The 18,648-nt window shown below is 40.9% G+C and overlaps 1 protein-coding gene across 22 annotated transcripts in view; it reads left to right on the top strand.

The window, feature by feature from the left end:
- The window catches only part of PRRC2C (proline rich coiled-coil 2C), a 75,192-nt gene that overhangs the window by 37,133 nt on the left and 19,411 nt on the right, over nucleotides 1–18,648 (top strand). For 12 of the 22 annotated variants that reach the window (XM_080407303.1, XM_080407288.1, XM_080407297.1 and 9 more), the window contains exons 16-24: nucleotides 383–2,746; nucleotides 3,961–4,169; nucleotides 4,785–4,939; nucleotides 5,392–5,734; nucleotides 6,167–6,252; nucleotides 7,232–7,420; nucleotides 10,217–10,468; nucleotides 15,625–15,714; nucleotides 17,438–17,539. In XM_080407303.1, coding sequence (XP_080263429.1) covers nucleotides 383–2,746; nucleotides 3,961–4,169; nucleotides 4,785–4,939; nucleotides 5,392–5,734; nucleotides 6,167–6,252; nucleotides 7,232–7,420; nucleotides 10,217–10,468; nucleotides 15,625–15,714; nucleotides 17,438–17,539 — 3,790 coding nt within the window. The remainder of the gene's footprint in view (nucleotides 1–382; nucleotides 2,747–3,960; nucleotides 4,170–4,784; nucleotides 4,940–5,391; nucleotides 5,735–6,166; nucleotides 6,253–7,231; nucleotides 7,421–10,216; nucleotides 10,469–15,624; nucleotides 15,715–17,437; nucleotides 17,540–18,648) is intronic. The other 10 variants (XM_080407292.1, XM_080407291.1, XM_080407301.1 and 7 more) reach the window with 7 other exon arrangements.

The raw sequence follows: 18,648 nt of genomic DNA, 5'->3' as shown, positions 1-18,648 counted from the left end.
TTTGCTGCATGATGAGTGGTCAGGAAGGCATCATCTACATCTTAAAAGTACCCCGAAATTTTTGCGGTACTGCTGCCTAGGTAACACTTGTGATACTAGCCTGCTAACTAGGGGGCTCCATTTGAAATTGCATGTATAGCCATTAACAATAATAGATTTGTATAGCTAATTTGCACATTTGACACTGGACTTTTAACCAGGATAGAATAAAAAAAGGATTAAAAAAAAAGCAACCTCTACAAGTTACAGCTGCTATGAGAATTAATACTTATAATTTCCTAGAGCTTACATTAATCCTTCCTAGGAAATTATTTTATTTAAGTAAATATTTGAGTAATTTTTTTCCCCTCAGCCCTAACATTCTTGAATGCTTGCTGCTTAGGTCTGAGGCACACTTGGAGCAAGAACGAGTTGCTGTCCCTGCCACTGCTTATCCTGTAGAACACAACCAATTGGACTCTCATCCAAAGACAGACTTTTTCAGAGAATCAGAAGTAGAAGTACAGAAGTTCCCAAGCAGGCCTTTGGAAGATGTACAGCCTCTCCAGACTGACACACCTAACACTGCAGTTAATTTTGAAGGAGTGAATGAGAAAGGTACACGCAGCTCTCCGGAAGAATTGGTGCCTGTGGGGGAAAGTCACTCTTCTCTAAAGAGAAGCATTTCCCATGGTTCAAGTCACTCTCTAAAATCAGAAGACCAGAGGAATGAGACAGCAACAAATATCTCTAAATTAAATAACAGGCCTGTCGAGACAAAGGAGACAATTGAGAGACTCGAGATTAAGCCAAAAAAAGAAATTTTGATCAATAACAGAATGTCAGAAGGACCAAAATCTGAAAAAACTTTCAAACCTAAGTCTGAAACAAGATGGGGTCCTAGGCCAGGTTATGGCAGGAGAGACGAAGGCGGTGATAGACCAGTAAGAAGATCGGGTCCTATTAAAAAACCTGTGCTTAGAGATATGAAGGAAGAGCGTGAACAGAGAGAAGAACGTGAACAGAGGAAGGAGAAAGAAGGAGAAAAGACAGCTAATGAAAAACCTAGCAAGTCTGAAAAAAGTGACAAAAAAGAAGCACCTCCAGTGCCACTGCCTCAGGCTGAGCCAGACACATCTGCCTCCAGCAGCACTCCTCTAGCTAAGAAGATAACCCAGGATGCTGCTCCGACACCAGCAAGCCAGGAGAGCGGTCAAACCGAGACCGCAGCTAAAGCTCCAATTCAGCCACCCACGCCTCCAGTCCAGCAGCCGCTACCGGCTGCCCAGCCTGCCGCTCCGCAGCTCCCCCCTGCAGTGCAGCAGCAGCCCCTGCCTGCTCACCCAGCAGCACAGCAGCAGCCCCATGTTCAGCAGCCAGCTACTGCAGTGAAGGAAGAAAAGCAGACTGAGAAGGTCGTTAGCAAGGAGGTTGTAGAGAAGCCACGCTTAGAAACTAGGCCAGTAAAAAGAGAGCCTGGCTTACCCCCTAGGACATACTGGAAAGAAGCTAGGGATAGAGACTGGTTCCCAGATCAGGGATACAGAGGCAGAGGTCGTGGGGAGTATTACTCTAGAGGTCGTAGCTACAGGGGTTCTTACGGAGGACGTGGTCGGGGCAGTAGAGGCCATAATAGAGAGTACCCACACTACAGAGATCCTAAGCCTAGAACAGAGCATGTGCCTTCGGGGCCTGTTAGGCAAAGAGAAGAGAGTGAAACTCGTAGTGAGAGCTCTGACTTTGAAGTAATCCCAAAACGGCGGCGACAGCATGGTTCAGAGACAGATTCTGACAGCGAAGTTCACGAAAGCGCAAGTGACACGCTGCTTTCAGACAAAGACAGTCTAATCAAAGGCAAGCACCCAAAAAGAGAAGAGAGAGCTGATGGCAAGAAGCCTCCAAAGCCCCTGTCTTTCAAACCTGAACACAGTATCAGAGTAGACAGCAGATCCTTAGAAAAAACATACATAAGAGATGATGAGAACAAACCCAAACCAGGATTTCTTCCTAAAGGAGAGCCTTCTAGACGAGGCAGAGGGGGAATGTATAGACGTGGTGGCAGGGATCCTGGGGGGCGTCCTCCACGTCCATCCACAATAAGGAGACCAGCCTACAGAGACAATCAATGGAACCCTAGGCAAACGGAGATCATTAAACCAGAAGATGGGGAACCTCCAAGAAGAAATGAACATTATGGTCCTATACCAGTTGATAAAAGGCCTCCAAAATTTGAGAGAAAGTTTGACCCAAATAGAGACAGACCACGAAGACAAAGGCCGGCTCGGCCTCCAAGGCAAGATAAGCCACCACGATTCAGGCGCCTAAAAGAAAGAGAGGCCGCCTCAAAGATAAGTGAGGCTGTAACCAATTCATCAGCAAGTGCCGCAGTTAGTAATGCAGTTAATGAGCCCTCCAACACTGCTCTGGATGTGTCAGGAAGTAAGACACCAGACTTGTCCAACCAGAATTCTTCAGACCAGGCAAATGAAGAGTGGGAAACAGCATCAGAAAGCAGTGACTTCAATGAGAGGCGTGAGAGGGATGAAAAGAAAACAGCAGATGCAGCAGCACAGGTGGCTGCAAAGGCAGGAGAAAACACTGGAGCTCCAAAAAGGGAAATAGCCAAAAGAAGTTTTTCTAGTCAGCGGCCTGGAATAGACCGTCAAAACCGACGTGGCAACAATGGTCCAGCTAAACCAGGGAGGAACTTCTCGGGGCCTAGGAGTGAGAGACGGAGTGGTCCTCCACCGAGAAGTGGAAAAAGAGGGTGAGTACCATATTCTGTTAGGAAGCACATGTGGTCATGATCTTCTGTTGTCCTTTGTGGTTCAAAATCATTAGCAGTTATTTTAGATCTGTAGAATGGTAGAAAAGAGGGCAAAACAAACACATGAACCTGTGGCTATGTACTTTCTGTTTTTTCTGGTTTTATACAGACACTGGGAACATGGAGCTAAGAGCAAAGTATTCTTGTATGCACAGTGTTAAAAATGCCTAATTAAAAAAAAATAAATTGTAGTGCTGTTTGAATACAGCTGTATTTCTCAAGATTTGGGTGTAAGGTGCAATGTAATGTGAGCGGGTTTGCAGTTAATATGTAAATTGCTGCATTGCATTTTGCATCGATCAACTAAAGGGACAAGCATGTTGATGAATACTTGCCGTTGAGACTATACTTTGTTTCTCTGTGCTAAATTTGACTGTGAGTTGATAATTATTTAATGTTACTATTTGCTCACTGTTTTGTAGCCACAGTGCACAGTAGTCTCGTAAGTGGGAGGCAGGACAAGACATTTATTTGTTGAATGCTTACTGTGTACTGTAGGACTCTTGTGCTTGTAGGTTGCTGTACTGTAAGTTCAGGTTTTGACTGGGCTTTAAAAACTTGTGACCAGTGCTTTAATTTCAGAGTTAAAACTGCTGAGAATTCCTGTGACTAGTCACTTAAAAGTGATGTTGAAGCAAAAATTGGGTACTCAAGGTTCCACAGCAAAGTCAGAATGCTGTGAATCTGACTCTTACGGCCTCAGATAGCTTTTAGCAAGTGAGCCTGTGGAGCAAGTATGTTGTACCTTGTTTGTATTTGTTCACGTGGCATACTGTAAGCTTCTGTTGGGTTTGGGTTTTGGGTTTGGTTTGGGTTTTTTTTCCATGGAAGGCCCTACAGCAGTTAAAGTATACTGAAACTGCGTACTTTGAGTTTTGGTACCTCTACATAGGCCAAGCCAGAGGTGACCTTAAAATTACACTCTTTTCCTATGATTCTTTTTCGCAGTAGGACATTTGATATGTCCACAAAACAGCTTTTACTGTTAAGCTGCTTCTCATTGAGGAGCTGGAAGTAAAAGTCTGTAGCCTACTAAGAGCTGCACAGTAGACACTTGCAGTCCTGCAATGGGATCTGCATTAGATTGTTAGCTCCTTCCTGAGTGTCCTCTGTGGCTGGTCATTAATTTTCGCCATTTTCTTTTTCTAATACAGGCCATTTGAGGAGCAGACAGCAGCTGTGCCTGGTGTTGATCCCACCAACAACAGTGCTTTACATCAGGAGGATGGAGGTGTTACTGCTGCAGGACAAAAGAGTGCTAAGGATCCAAGTGGCAAAAAGCGAGAAGAACCTAAGGCTGGTCCAAAGAAGCCTAAGGAAAAAGTGGATGCCTTGTCTCAATTTGATCTTAATAATTACGCAAGTAAGTGTTGATAATATGCTAACAAGAATTTGTAATCCTGATAACTTTGCTGCATATAGAGCTAGATATTTGAAAACTTAAGAAAGAGTGATTATTTTTTTTTAAACACTAGTATAATTGTGTAATTGAGTTGAGTATTGCTACATTTGTCGTACTGAACTAATAATGTGTGTCTCTGAAAGGTGGCACATCTCATTGTGTGGTTTTTTGCATAGATAAGAACAGTTTTCCATCATGTAATCTTAACTGTGTTCATATCATTGTCCACCACGTTCTAATTTGCCTTTATAACCTTCATAAGCAAAAGCAGTGGATATCACTGCTAAGCTTACAGCTAGTATCCAGGAAGGCTGTTCATTATTCGTTACTATGTTTTAGTTCTTATTTCCTGGAGAGTCTGGTACAGGAACCTCCCATTTTTCAATTCTTAAAGAAGACTGTCCTTGTCTTCAAGCTGAACAGCAAAGCACTTGGCAAGCAGAAGCTTACCTTTAATCAGGGCCACCATCTGTGTCTGTGGAGAAATAGCTTCCACTCTAAAGCAGATTTTTGGCTTGGTGCAGTGCATCTGAAGCTGTTAAAACAGCAGCATCTATACCTTTCCTTTTTCTGTAGGTGTTGTGATCATTGATGATCACCCTGAAGTGACAGTAGTTGAAGACTCCCAATCTAACTTGAATGATGATGGTTTCACAGAAGTGGTGTCTAAGAAGCAACAGAAACGCTTGCAAGATGAAGAGCGCAGAAAGAAGGAAGAACAAACAGTGCAGGTACAAGACCAGCATTTATAGTGGGAAAGAGCTCCTTGCAATATGGGGAATGTTGTGAAGTGTGCAGAAGCTTCCTTTTGAAGAAGCTGTATTTTCACCTTATAACTAGATAGTTGTATTTATATTAAGTTGTTTGCAATTAGTAAATTAATTTTCGCTTAGTAGTCTTAGGATTCTGTACTTCCTGATTGGGCACTGTCAGGCGGGTGGAACTGGCAAACAGAAAACACATTTTTCATATTGTGATAAATGATTTGTACTACTGCTTCGTCTATCAGTTGATTCCAAAAGAAAAAGGGATGAGAAATTGTTCCTGTGGTTAAATACCCCTTAAAAAAATAAACTTACTTAAGATGGGGTTAATCAGTTTGCTTTTTGCTGCTATACAAAATGTACAGTTGGTGTCAATACAGACTGTCAGCTCTAAGAATAAAATTGGCTTCTGCTTACAGGTTTGGACCAAAAAAGGATCAAGCGAAAAAGGCAGAGGTCAGAATTCCAAGCTCCCACCCAGATTTGCCAAAAAGCAGCAGCAACAGGCAGCTGCTGCAGCTGCACAGCAGGCACAAGCTCAGGCACAAGCTCAAGCACAACCTCCATGTACAACGCAGACTCCAGGTCAGCCACAGACTCCAGTTCAGCCACAGAACCAGGCTGCAGGAGGGACAGCCAGCACAGAATACACAGTGTCAGGCAAAGTTCTGCAAAACACCCAGGCTCATAATGGTCTCGGAACTGAATTATGGGAAAACAAGGTGCCGTCTACAGCAGTTCTAAATGACATCTCCAAAAAATGTAAGTGGTGGCTTTTGGATTTGGGGTGGGAGCAAGTGTTACAGTTAGCGAATGCTGATTGCCAGCTCTCTCTGTTGATGGCTCATTTCTAACTGCAAATGTATTTTGCGCAGGGAATAGAGGGCAGCATTCCCAAGTGCAGTGTTGTAACCTATAAATGCCGCTGAAAAGATTTTTGCAGTATGATATTATTCCGTATTTTAATGTTGTTGTTACGTTCTTCATTCACTATGAATGAGCAGCTGCCGCTCCCTTCAGGAATCTCTGTTTTGTTGTGCTTGGTCATGCTTCCAAACATGATGGTTGCCCCACTTGAAAGCAGCTGAATAGGTGGCATTTTGTTAACTACTGAATAGGTTAACAACTTCTTAACCAAAGCTTATTTAATCAAGAAATCTATAAATTTTTTTTAACTCTTTTCTTAACTGTCAGTGGGACCCATTAGCCCACCTCAGCCACCTTCGGTCAGTGCTTGGAACAAGCCTTTGACGTCTTTTGGTTCAGCTACATCTCCAGAGGTAAGAATGAAGGGAAGAAGAGTGAAGCTTACCCAAATTATATCTCATTGAGATTGGGTACCAACTATCCGTTTATTCAGGTGTGCACATACTGAAACTATTATGTGTAGAATTCTATGAAGGCAGGAGATAGTACAGAAACACAGGATGCAGGCTAGTGCTTTTATGATTGCATCATGGAAAAACTGCTCTCTTGAATCTGTGAATGGCTGAGTTTTTGTCTATTGATAGCTGTTATTCGGTGCATTTTTAAAGTAAAAGTATTGCCTAGTTTGCATGTGAACATTTGTGTACAGTTCAGCAATGTAGACAGAAGCAGGATGTCTCCAAGGAACTAAATTTCTTTTGTGTCTCTTTATTAAAAATCAGAAGCATCTACTGCTTTTAGTATCTCTAACTACATTAGCTCTGCTTATTGTGTGGAATTTGCATAGCCCTAAATTTTACATTTAAAGTCCTGTGGCTTTGTTTTCTTGGGCTTTTTTGGTTTTGACTTTATTATTTTAAACTGTAAGAATGTGACGTAACTCTCTTAGGAGACCATTTTGACTGCATAAAAGGAGATCTGGAAATCTTTTTTAATTTTGTATTGTTCCTCTTGAATTGAACATTAATTTTTGAAACTTCAGGAGAATGTTGTGAACCTGAATCTGGACGTTTTGATACTGCACTTGTCCCTTCCCCCTTTTCTACCAGTTTATCGTCTTGGTCTTGTTTACATATTCCTTCACTGCTTTTTTTTTCTTACTCTTGAGCTTGTATAAATAGTAGGAACTTGAGGAGGAGGAAGTGTACATTCCTGCATTGTTTACTCTTGCAAATCTGTTGCAGTCACAAATAATAGTTTTGCTGGCAGAAGATAAAAGTACTCTTTTAGTGTTTTTTAGCTGAGCATATTTTGTGCTCATTTCTGAACCACTGGCATTGTACTGATCTAGAAAACATTTTAAATGTGTTGAATGTTTCCCTTTTTAACTAGGGGACAAAGCCTGGGCAAGAAGGTGGAGTAGATCTTGGCATAGAAACTATTCAGTTTGGAGCCCCAGCTTCCAGTGGCAGTGACAATGAAGTTGGCCCTGTACTTTCTGAGAAGTCCACTGACAAGCTACCAGAACCAAAAGAGCAAAGACAGAAACAGCCTCGAGCTGGACCCATCAAAGCACAAAAGGTAAAAGGTCATATCTTCAGTATAAACTTTTGAAGTTCAGCCAGAAAGAGGTTATAAATGATGAAATAGTATACTCATTCAGTTAGGACTGGACCTCTAAAAATTGCATTCCCCTTTTGTTTCCTAAAACAATCAACATGTTGCTTCTTGGGGAGAAGGTGGGGAATTCGGTTCAAGAAGCAAGTGTAAGTAAGCAGCATCGTAGCCCAGCAGAGTTTGTCCATTGGCTCTCTGCTTGGAGCAAGGGATGTGGCTGCAGCAGAGATAGGCGTATGGATTTGTGATAGTTTTGTTGGGAGGCTGTGGATAGGATGGAGTATTTTGGTGGTGTTTTGTAGTTTGGGGTTTTTGGTTTTCTCTTGAGCTTGCTTCACTCAGGCTTTGAGAGCTGTTTTGAAGCAGTCATTCTTTTTCTGCCTTGAATAGATCTCCAGTTTCAGTAGATCTTGCCGCCATGCCTGCCTTGCCCCCTCTAAATGATGCATGGTGCCCTGCTTAGTTTTGTAGCCAGATTACGAAGATGAGTAATACATCACGTTGCAGGAAAAGAAGTGTTTTGTGGTAAGAGGGGAATGTTAGAGCCACTAATTTGAAGTTTCAAATTCAAATGTACAGGTGTGTAGATAACTGATTTTTTTGCAGCTGATCTAGGAAGATCAAATAGGTAATCAAATTTATCTCAATTTTTAAAAAAAGCATATCGCTTGCACTCCAGAGATTTAGGGGCTCCGTTCATTTGTCATCATCTTGTGTTTCCATTGTTACCACTCATATGGAGCCATACTTTCTCCTACTGTCATTTAGATTATTACACTTGGTGGTCTTTCATGTTAATGAAACATACTTTCCTGTTATTTCCACCTCCAATGCATACTTATCTGTGCATCACTAGCACTCAGCATCAGCATTTTACTCCCAGAAAGAGATGGTTATAGCAAATAAACTTGGCTGGTGACTTACAGAACCAGTTATTTCAGTTCCTCTTGATGTCTGAGATTTGGCAGTGGTCCTGCTGTAATTAAAGCCCTTTTGTCTTTCTAGAAGACCGGGTGTTTCTTTGTGTTGGTTGTGTTTGGGGGGGCGGGGGGGGGGGGGTGTCTCCAAAAAAAGCTGAAATCTAAAAGTGCAGTCACATGTAGGATGAATTTAACCTCTGCTACATGAGGTCCTCCATGGGAGTGCTGCAGTTCATGGGTTTTATTGCAAAATACAAAAAGCATACAGCAGAGAAATACACAGTAGTTAATACTACTAGTGAATTGTAGTAACCCAGCACGTTCAAAACCTGTATCTCAGATACACTAGTAGCATGCCTAAAATGCTCTCAGGAAATCATGTAAAGATACTGAACTCTAAAGTTAAATAAATATATAGAGAGTCAGTCTGCTTCATACTGTATACAAAGTTCCTTTTTTTCTGCTTGGTTATAGTTATAAAGACTGTTGTAGATTTTGTTGAAAGACAAAACATGTGACTAAACGGTAAATTAACTGGAGATTAACATTTTTGTGGCTCTTCTGAATGAGAGGGCTGTAATCCTTTAACTGTCTTGATGACAAAAAAAAATCCCAATAAACAATTCCTACACACCCACCACCCCCATAGCAATATTGTTTGCTATGAAGCCTAAATACAAACTTATGTTCAGGATTGGAGGTTAGTATTGTTGGACTGATATGGGCAATGTGAGAGGACCATACCTGAAACAAAGCAGTTTACCTTTCCAAGTGTGACCTTAAAGTGTCTGGAGGATTTTCTGCCTCTGTAAACTGTTAGAGGAAAAAAATGCATGGGGTGAGATGAGTCTCGTGTTCCTGATTGCTGCATTGGAATGCTCAGACATCTGGTGCTACTGTTGTTTTCTTCCTTTCCTCTGAAAGCTAGTCTCTGCTGGCCTCCTGAGGGTACCCAATACCTTTGGGAAACTCCACCCTCCCCGAAGCCCAAAGGCATTGTGTTGTGAAGAGTCATCTGCTCCTGAAACAGCTGGTTTGTATTTATAGAGACAATACCAGCAGCTTCTGTCTTTCTGCTATCAAAGCTTAAGGAATAGGATTTTCAGGACTGCCTTTAAAGAATCATTGTGCTGCTCTGTAGTGAAATGGGCTGAGTAGTCTCAGCCAGAAAGGATGTGGCTATTCAAACAGCAGAGCATTCAGGTTCCCTGGGGCCCTTCGTTCTGCTTTAATTCAGCTGCACAGAAAGGAACTACTGAATTGCAGCAGTTATTCCAGCCATGGTGTCTGCAATATAAGGCAACACTTGTGTGTAGGTTTGGGGGTTTTTTTGGATATCCCCTTAGTTCACAATTCCTAGGGAAAAATGCTGCCAAAATCCATACATTGAGATATCTTCAAATGAAGGTAGAGTCTTCTGTTCTAGTTTCCTGGGCCCTGTAAAATCCTGATTCTCTGAAAATTAAAATAAACCTGTATGTATAAGAAAAGCACAAAAAAGTATAGAAGCCACAAGACTTCTTATACATGAGGAGAGTCAAACTGGCTTTCTTCTGTAGGTTTTAACTAGATCCTATTCTAGCTGAACTCTGCCACTACCCATAAAACATGTATTGCTTGAAAACAGTGTAGATTCCTCCTGTTCAAAATGAATGCATTTCATGTACATACCAATAACTTAGTCTCAAATGATTTATCTGTTAGAAAATGCTTACCCTTCAGGAAAGCTTTGTGAGATTTAGGTTTAAGCCTGTTAGCTTTAGGTTTAAGCCTGTTAGAATATTCTTGTGGGATAGGACATGGGAGGGAAGACATAACTGACAAATTAACACTAACTTAGCTTCCAGACTTGAGTCCGGTAGAAAACAAAGAGTATAAACCTGGTCCTATTGGGAAAGAGCGTTCTTTAAAGAACAGGAAGGTGAAGGATGCCCAACAGGGAGAACCTGAGGGACAGGAGAAGCCATCTCCCACCTCTGTCAGAAGTCCAGAACCTGTCACTGCAAAGGAAACCAAAGCAGCAAGTGAACTGAGCACGGAAATAGGAACGATGATATCTGTGTCTGCTCCAGAGTTTGGAACAAACACAAAGGTAAGAAAAATAGTAACAAATTGCTGAGCACTATGTGTAAAATATGATTACATTGATGTCATTGACACTTGGTTGCCTGCTGGTGGGTAATTACCCTGACAGCAGAGTCCACTGGATAGCAGATATGAAACATATTGGTACTGCTTGAATTAAACAGTTCTCCGGAAGCGGTACAAAGACATGCTGTTTGCCGTACCCCTGTACAAAGATCAGTTTGAAAGTTTTTAGACTTTTTTTGCTGCCTTGCAAATGTGAAAACTCTGTCCTGAGCCTTGCTGTAGAAAGTGTGGCACTGGAGCCTGGTACAGGCAGATTCTGTAAACTCAGATATATGCGATATATGCAAGACGAGTGCTTGACTTTCAGCAGAGAACGGGAGTAAAGTGGTGTGTGCAATCGTTGGTTGAGTACCTGGATGACCCGAAGCTGTGAATTGAGTGCTGTTCTGTGAAAAAAGAACTCTCTAAAGCAGGAATATTCAGTGTACCTAAAGGGTCTGTATGTCAGCTCTTGTTGGCTTGGATATTGTCAAGGTTTCCCTTGCAGAGCTCCCTCAGGAGGTTGAGGACTCATTGTAGTTGTCTGTGTGGAACTCCCCTGACTTCTCTGTAACAATGAGATGGTGACTTGCTGTCAGGATTTGTTGTTCTGCAGCTCAGTTCTTAGCTGTGGTGCATTGGTAGCACTGGCTGAAAAACATCCACAAAGGCGCTCTCCTTTTGACCTAAGGACCTGTGTTGGGGACTGACCTCACTACAGCAGTGTTGTGTCTTGAGCAAGAGCTATGGTTGTCTGTCAAATGTAAAGAAATCATGCAGTTTGAGTAGCTGCTAATTAATAGTTCCACCTGCTTTGGTAAAGGAAAAATGCTTCTTGTATGTTTGTGAAGCAGTTTTGTGAGTTTAGATTCATTTGCATGTTGTCTTAGTCTTCCCTTTCCTGGTCTTAAGCAGAAATTTTGTGATGCCTTTCAGGAAAACTGATCTTCTGTCAAAGTTACATTAGCGGTTGAAGAATCTGAAATGCAGATCACTCACAATGTATCTTTGTGACCCACAGTTAAAGCAAAAAAAAAAAAAAACCAAAACACAACAATTTTGCCAGTTTTTTGCCAAGGTGTCATTGCAAGCAGAAGACACTATGTCAATGAAGTGTTGTTACAGAGCAACTGTTAAAGAGGATATTTGTGTCTGACACGGTAGCTGCAGGCTTGATTTTTTTGAGTGGAATGGCAAATAAGTAAAAAAATACGGTGCTGGGATTTGACATCCTTCCTGGCAGTTTCCATCTTCTAAGTAGATGTGAATAGTTTACGTTGGTACCAGAAACACTTAAAGTGCCCTTCTTGTATACAGAAGCAGAAGTGTAGAGCCATAACCACCAGTCTGTTCAACTATTCGGTAAGAAAGCTGTTTGTTTGTGTGTTATGTTTTCTCGCTGTATTTCACACTCCTGTGACCAGAGCTCAAGATAAGAGGAGGAGATGTTTCTTCAAAGCCACATACAGAATAGGAAAGCTATCTTCACTGATTACTCCACACTAGCTTGATAGAAAGTAGCTCTACCAAAATCAGCATAATTGCCTCTCTACAATTGTGTTTTTAAAGTATGAGATCTTCAAAAAAGAAGTCTGGATTTTGTACCTTTCTGACTTTTTTTTAACTACCACAGTATTGAAGTGCCAGGCTTCTGTTGTCTGTAGGGAACAGCAGAGTGAAAGGAAACTTTCCAGTTTGTGCTGGATATGAAAATCCCCAATAATTTACTCATTAAGTGGTTGTTAATAGAAGCATTTAATAATAGGTCTAAATATTCCTGTCTCAACAGTTCCAGGTTTGCTTTTGAATTCCTTTGTCATGAGCAGTTTCCAGGGCATCAGCAAGTCTTGGGTTTGTTTTGAGGTTTTTTTCTAGGAAAGAGGTGGTCATATTTTATACTTAATTCTATGGAAGTTGAACCAACAACCTGCAGATTTATTGGATAAGATGAGCTTCGTCTAGATTTTGCAGGAATAAACCAGTCTTGCTGCTACTTAAAGTGGCTTTTAAAATGGGTTCAAATACTGCTCCAGCCTTGGAGTTCTGTACTGTTTGTATTGCAACTGCTTTCTCTTGTCTTTGTACTCTTTCCATTGCTCTTTAATGAGGAAGTGATGACATCTTTAATCTGTTGTTTCAGTGTCCAGTGTTGAAGTTTTAGCAAACAGGTGATTTCTCTTTTGACACCCTTTAACATCCTTCTTGCAGACTACCACTCAGCTTCCAGGAAGACGTGTTTTCTTTAGTGTATCTGGTGATTTTAATGTCTGTAAAAGTCAAGCCAGTTGTCCTCCTTCAGAAGCAGCAGCTTTGTAAGAGTACGCCATCCATCCCAAAACAAACATCTTAATAAGAGCATGTGCATTTAGTTATACAAGACTGTTTTACCTTAGAAACTGTAGAAATATCAATCAACTCATACTAGCAGGAAGTGTAAGTTTAGAACACAAGCATGATGCTCTAAAGCAATTGTAGCTGTTTTCTCTTGTGGTTTGCAGTATATTTGGAGTAAAGGCAATTTGATGTCAGTCTGTGAATCAGGTACCCTTATCAGGAACCTTACCCCTTGACTTTCCCCACCCTATGCTGTCTAAAGTTTTGAAGCTTTCAAATCACAGGAATGATCAATACCTGGTTGCGGACATGGCAATGAAATGTTTGCAGAGGTAGCTGATAATGGCCGTGTCCTACTGAGATGATGTCTAGAAGGACATAGGCTGTACTTGACAATAAATTTTGAGTATCTTTCAGGCTTTCTGGTTTGGGTGATTTACATAAATCAAGAATAAATCAAATAGGCAATTAAGCCCGTATAGCATCCTTATCCTTTATAGCAAAGTCAGCTCTGTCTGCCTTATCCTTTTGTTCATAAAGTCACTTCAGGTTCTGTGACCTCTTTTTGGGCAAAGTATGTAGTTAGAAAAAATTCACCTCTTTTTCTTCAGGTACGAATAATTGATAGGTAGCTCAAAAAAAGCCAGAGCTTTTTGCTCTGGCTATTATTACTGTTACTGGTTTATAATAAAATAGTCGGTTTCTTCAGTAAAACAGTTGTACAGGAGAATCACTGTATCTGAATTACAGAAGCTTATGGTGATAAGCCATATCTAAGAGATTCCTAGACCTAATGTACCAGTAAATGATAGATGGTGGTTAACCTACAGTTCATGGAGTGGTTGTCTTATGGCTAAAGCACTGTCTTGTCTGCATGTTCAGCATGTAACTAATCATTGTCAGATGGTTCAGCATTGCACATGTACTTCTAATGGCACCAGCACTGATATGATGGTTTGTTTTTAATTCTAGTGAAAAAGCGTTTTTAAAGAGCTGTAAGTTTCCAAAATGAGAAAGCTAGCCATAGTCTTGATCTGATTTCTTTTGTAAGGAATTTTAGTGCTGAGACGCTGTAAAACTTGCATCCAAACCTTGAAGGAATGTTAATAAAGTTTATATTAAAAACTTCCTCTTGCTTATGCAGTAAAGCATCTTAAAAAACCACGAAGCCAGTTAATTACTTCGTTAGAAGGATCTTGTGATTAAAGCAGCTTCATGTGCTTGCCTTGTTCTACCCAAATTAAGGTTGCCTATTGGAATTCAATATAAACATGCAACTTGCAGTTTAGTAGTTCAGATTGTGAGAAACATCATATAGCTCATATTTCACTAGCTTAACAAGTAAAAGAAAACGAAATGGAGAAAATAGTTCTCAGTTTCCTTCATAAATACAATAATAAGTCAAATGTGCACATTGTGTCCTCTCTTGCCCCATTATGTTGTCCTAGTCTTCTACCAAAATGAGCTCATCCTTTTAAGGAAGATTTTTTATTTGCCCAGTTAGTATCTTAATGCTTTAATTGCTCTTTTAGGAGACATTGCCATAGGCTTAAGGAGTAAATTGAGTATGCACTTTTTAAATAGCTTATCATTATACCAGTTGGATGCAACTAAACAAGCATTATGTGGTTTGTGCCTTCAAAATCCTTATGTGTTGGCAAGTCCAGGCACTCATCAACAGTTCTGCTGCTGATTTGTCCTTCAGTTCCTTCTTGGTATTTGGTTCCATAAAAACGATAAGAGCCTTTTCTGGGCTTCAGACAGGTAAAACTTGGCTGTTTGTGGTGCTTGCTGAAGAGTGGATCTTGGCTAATTTAGGATCACACCATTCTTTAACAAAATCTATGGCTCAGGTTCTGATAATGCCTGTTTGTCTGGCCAGAATACGCTCAGTAGATACCCACCGACAAGAACTAAAAATCAGTTTTGAACATGGCTTCACAGAAGTACCAGTGCCTCTTGTTCCCAGGAGGCCATTCCTTAAAGAGGTGGCAGTGTTATTGATGAGACTCTTTCATCGGGCAGTTCGTACCTACAACTGCAGTAAGTCACTGGCTACAGCTAGGTCCCTGAAAGTGGACCTTGTTCATTGAGCATGTTAAGGTCCACTTAACTGTGACAAACTTCAAGGAAAGCCTCTGGGTAGACTCAACACTCCAGTCCTTTTCTTCCTTGAAATCACTGCCCAATGCAGAAATCAGAAGGTAGACTCCACCATCCAGAGAAACTGAGTCTTACGACTTTCAGAGGCAAGACTTGAAGGAAAATTGTTTTGCAAATTGCAGCCATCCCTATGTGTTCTTTCTAATCTGGAGGGCCTTACTTGTTATAGATTTACCCAAGAAATTTCTGTATCTATTTAAAGCTACAGAAAGCTTTCAGCTAATGTATTTTACTTTTTAAATAGGCTAAAACCTCCAACAGGTAGCTAAAGCATCTTGGGTGACAAATGATAATTGGTTACACCATCACAGTCAGTACGTCTACTGCCCAGGCAGTACATCGCTCTGTATATTCTTACTTTACAGACTGTATTTGGACCTGTCTCCAGATGCACATTTTGAGGTCATGAGACAAACTGTAATTGCCCAAGAATTCTTCTGACCTCAGTAGCAATTCAGTAGTAAGGGTTGCTGGACATGCCTTCTAAGAAAAATCTGGTGTGAAATTCTAGTCTTCTGTTGCTTGGTGAACTCCTCCTGTAGAAAGGCTGATACCTGTCCAAGAAATTGAAATCTAATTTAGGTAAGGGAGATATTTTAATGGAATTATTTTTCTTCACAGGAGTCTGTAACAGACTACACTACACCTTCTTCTCATCCTAACACAGTGGCTACTAGCAGTACAAAAATGGAGGAGACTTTGGTGACGAACGTAAGTCTATTGCAGTGATCGTCTTGACTTTGAAGACAAGAAAATATTTTCACGCTTCTTTAAAGCACAAGATAGTTCCTTCAGTAAACAAGCCACTAGGGTTTCTTTCATGTTAACTAGCTGCGCATTATCCAGTAATCTTACTCTGAAGGACATATGGTTTGATTAGTATCTGTTCTGGAATTCTTCAGGTATTTTCTTGTCTTTCGAACAACCACGATGAGCTAAAGAGCACAGAAAGTGGAGAAGATATTTCTAGGGACAAGTCTATAAAAGCAAAAATAGGCATAATGAGGGAGTGTGCTCTCAGCAGCAGTTGGGACTTGAACGTGGTACCAGTAGCAAAGCTCTGTAGGTGAGTTTGAAGAAAGGCTTTTATAGACAAAGGAATTTTGAACTGTAGCCTGAAATCACGGCAACTGTGTGTAAAGGGAGCAGCTTAATGGTTTCTGAAAGCAGACAGCAGGCGTTCAGTTGTTCATATGCTATGGAGATGAGATGTTTGCAGTCCTTGTAAAGCAACGATCCTGATTGTGTGAGCATGGTGTAGTGACTGAGAGTTGGGTTGTGACCTGTATTGAGATGAAGTTTGTCTTGAGAGTGTGCTGGGAGGATGTTGGGGAACTTTGAGCTTGTGGTTTTTGTTGTTTGAGTAGCAGGAATAGAATTAGCTCAGAGATGAGTCACTTGTTGATTGGAGGAAGAAAGAATCATACAGTAGGATCTCCGGTTTTTATGAAGATGGCTTGTGAATTCCATCAAAGAACTTACTGCAGCATCCTTTAAAGCAGATTTCAAGCAATACTGGTTGAACTTCCTCTTCTGCTGGATTTTCTGGTGGTGGTGGTGTTTGTGTCTTTGGTGGTTAGTGTAGAAGAGTGAATTCTTTTGTGTTGATGATGTTAGTGTATGTTCCCCTGTGGTGTGTTGGAGTTGGCTTTCCAACACAGGAAGTAGGGGGTCTTGGCCACAAAAGGATTTGTGCTATCACCTGCTTCAAAGCTTCAGTATCTGTCTCTTGGATTAGCCTTGTCTCATCTAGTCAGAGTCCATTAGCTGTGGTCTGAATGGAAGAAGAAATGATTAGCAGTAATAGACTGGCCATTGCAGTATTTTCGATACATTTCATTTAAAACTTCTAGTAAATCCATCAGTGTTTTCTCGGTTAAAGATAGCAGTAGCATTGTATCAAGTTTATTTCCTTAAGTTTCACATCTTTCATCTTTTCAAAGAGAAGATAACTGAATTGAGTTACTGGATGGCAAATCTGTTTTGGTTTGTTTCATGGTCCTGTGACTTTGGAGGTTTATAGCTTCCTTTTTTCAGAAACTGCATCTTGGAACTCAAGGTCATGAAGCCCCATGTACTGTACTCGTACAAAAGGGGACAGACTTGGCTTGGGAAGAATTTTTGCATATCAGTAACTGAAATGGTACTTCGAGGTAAATCCCAAAGCAGAAAATTGGCATTTGTTTATGCAGAAGACATAGAAACTTTAGAACCTTAGTCTTCAGTCTCTTAAAGAGAGATGAGAAGCACCTCAGCACCTGCTGAATGGCCTTTCCCCGCCTACCAGATTTTCACCTTATTTTATCAAAATCTCCCTGCCAAATGCTCAAGCCTTGAAGAAATTGTAGCTCACTTAATAAAGCTTGAGCTTTGCTTTTCTGGGGCTTTTGTAGTAGACATAGTTAGAATGTGATGTGTGTTGCCTGCCTTTCAGGTGCCCCTGCCCCACACCCTTCCCCTCCCTAGGAGGGAGACTCTACAACAGAGCTCCAGCCTAACTCCAGTTTCTCCCGCTACCGTCGACCTCACCCTCAAGGTATGTACCACATCCCTCTAAGGGTTGTTTTCTTGCATGCAGGGGAAAAAGTTAATGGAGAACTTGCTGGTGAACCTTTTTTTTAGAGCCTTCCTTTGTTTCCTCTGCTGAACTGCTTTTGCATATAAACGGATGGCTGAAACACAAGACTATCAAAGGATGCATTTAAATTACAATTCTCTAACCCCATTTTGCATTAACACTTGGCATCTCAACCAATCTTGGCTCCCACTGCCCTGAAAAACAAGATCCTAGCATTTTAGCATTGTACCATAGTGTTCATGACAAACCATCAGAATGCAGGTGAGGTGTGTTCTGAGAGTTTAGCTTAAAGTAAGTTGCCTGGTTTGGTATTAAAGGCTGTAAGGAGGTGCCTTGTAAGCCAAGCTTGATTTCTTCTTAGCTGTAAGATTTTGGTGCAGTGATAATGTGGTTTTGAGTTGGATGGCTGAAGTTCTATATAATGAAATGTAGGTGGTGGTTTTGTGTTTACGAAGGGCAGTTTGATCAGGTAGCCAGAACGTGTTTTGTTGTGTTAATAAATGTTCTGTTTTCTGCTCTCCAGTGTAGAGCAAGTGTGTAGAATATTTGGAATGGTGTTTTCCCATTTTGTTGGATTTTGGACTGTGCGTATTGTATAACTCACTAACATAGAGTTGGGCTGTAGCTTTGCTACTGTATATTTAGAAGGTGTTGGTCTCTTTTTTTTTTATTATTTTTATTTTTTTGTGTCCTAGATCTGCTTTGTGTTTGTGACTGCAGGTGGCTGAACAAGTAGAAATATTGTTGCTGCTTCTAGTATTAAGGAAGAGTGATGTTTGAACTTAGTTTCTCTAAAACTTTAAAAGATTAAAAAAAACTAGGGATTGGATGTGGAACTAACACTTTGGAGAAACTTGCTTGTCAATCCCGGTGAGACTTGTCTCACTGGCATGGTTTGACAGCTGCTTGCTTGTGTTCTCTACAGATGATAGTTATTAATGATCTCTCATTGAATCTTTGCTTTTCTTTTTTTTAACACCTTATTTCTGGGTGGGGGGGTGGGAATAACATTACTTTTAAAACAATAGACCAGCAAAAATTGGAAGAGGGCTGAAGAGGGACAGCTA

This window comes from Falco punctatus (assembly GCF_963210335.1).
Source record: "Falco punctatus genome assembly, chromosome: 11".
In the NCBI taxonomy this organism is placed as follows: domain Eukaryota; kingdom Metazoa; phylum Chordata; class Aves; order Falconiformes; family Falconidae; genus Falco; species Falco punctatus.
This window is presented reverse-complemented; position numbering and strand designations above follow the sequence as displayed.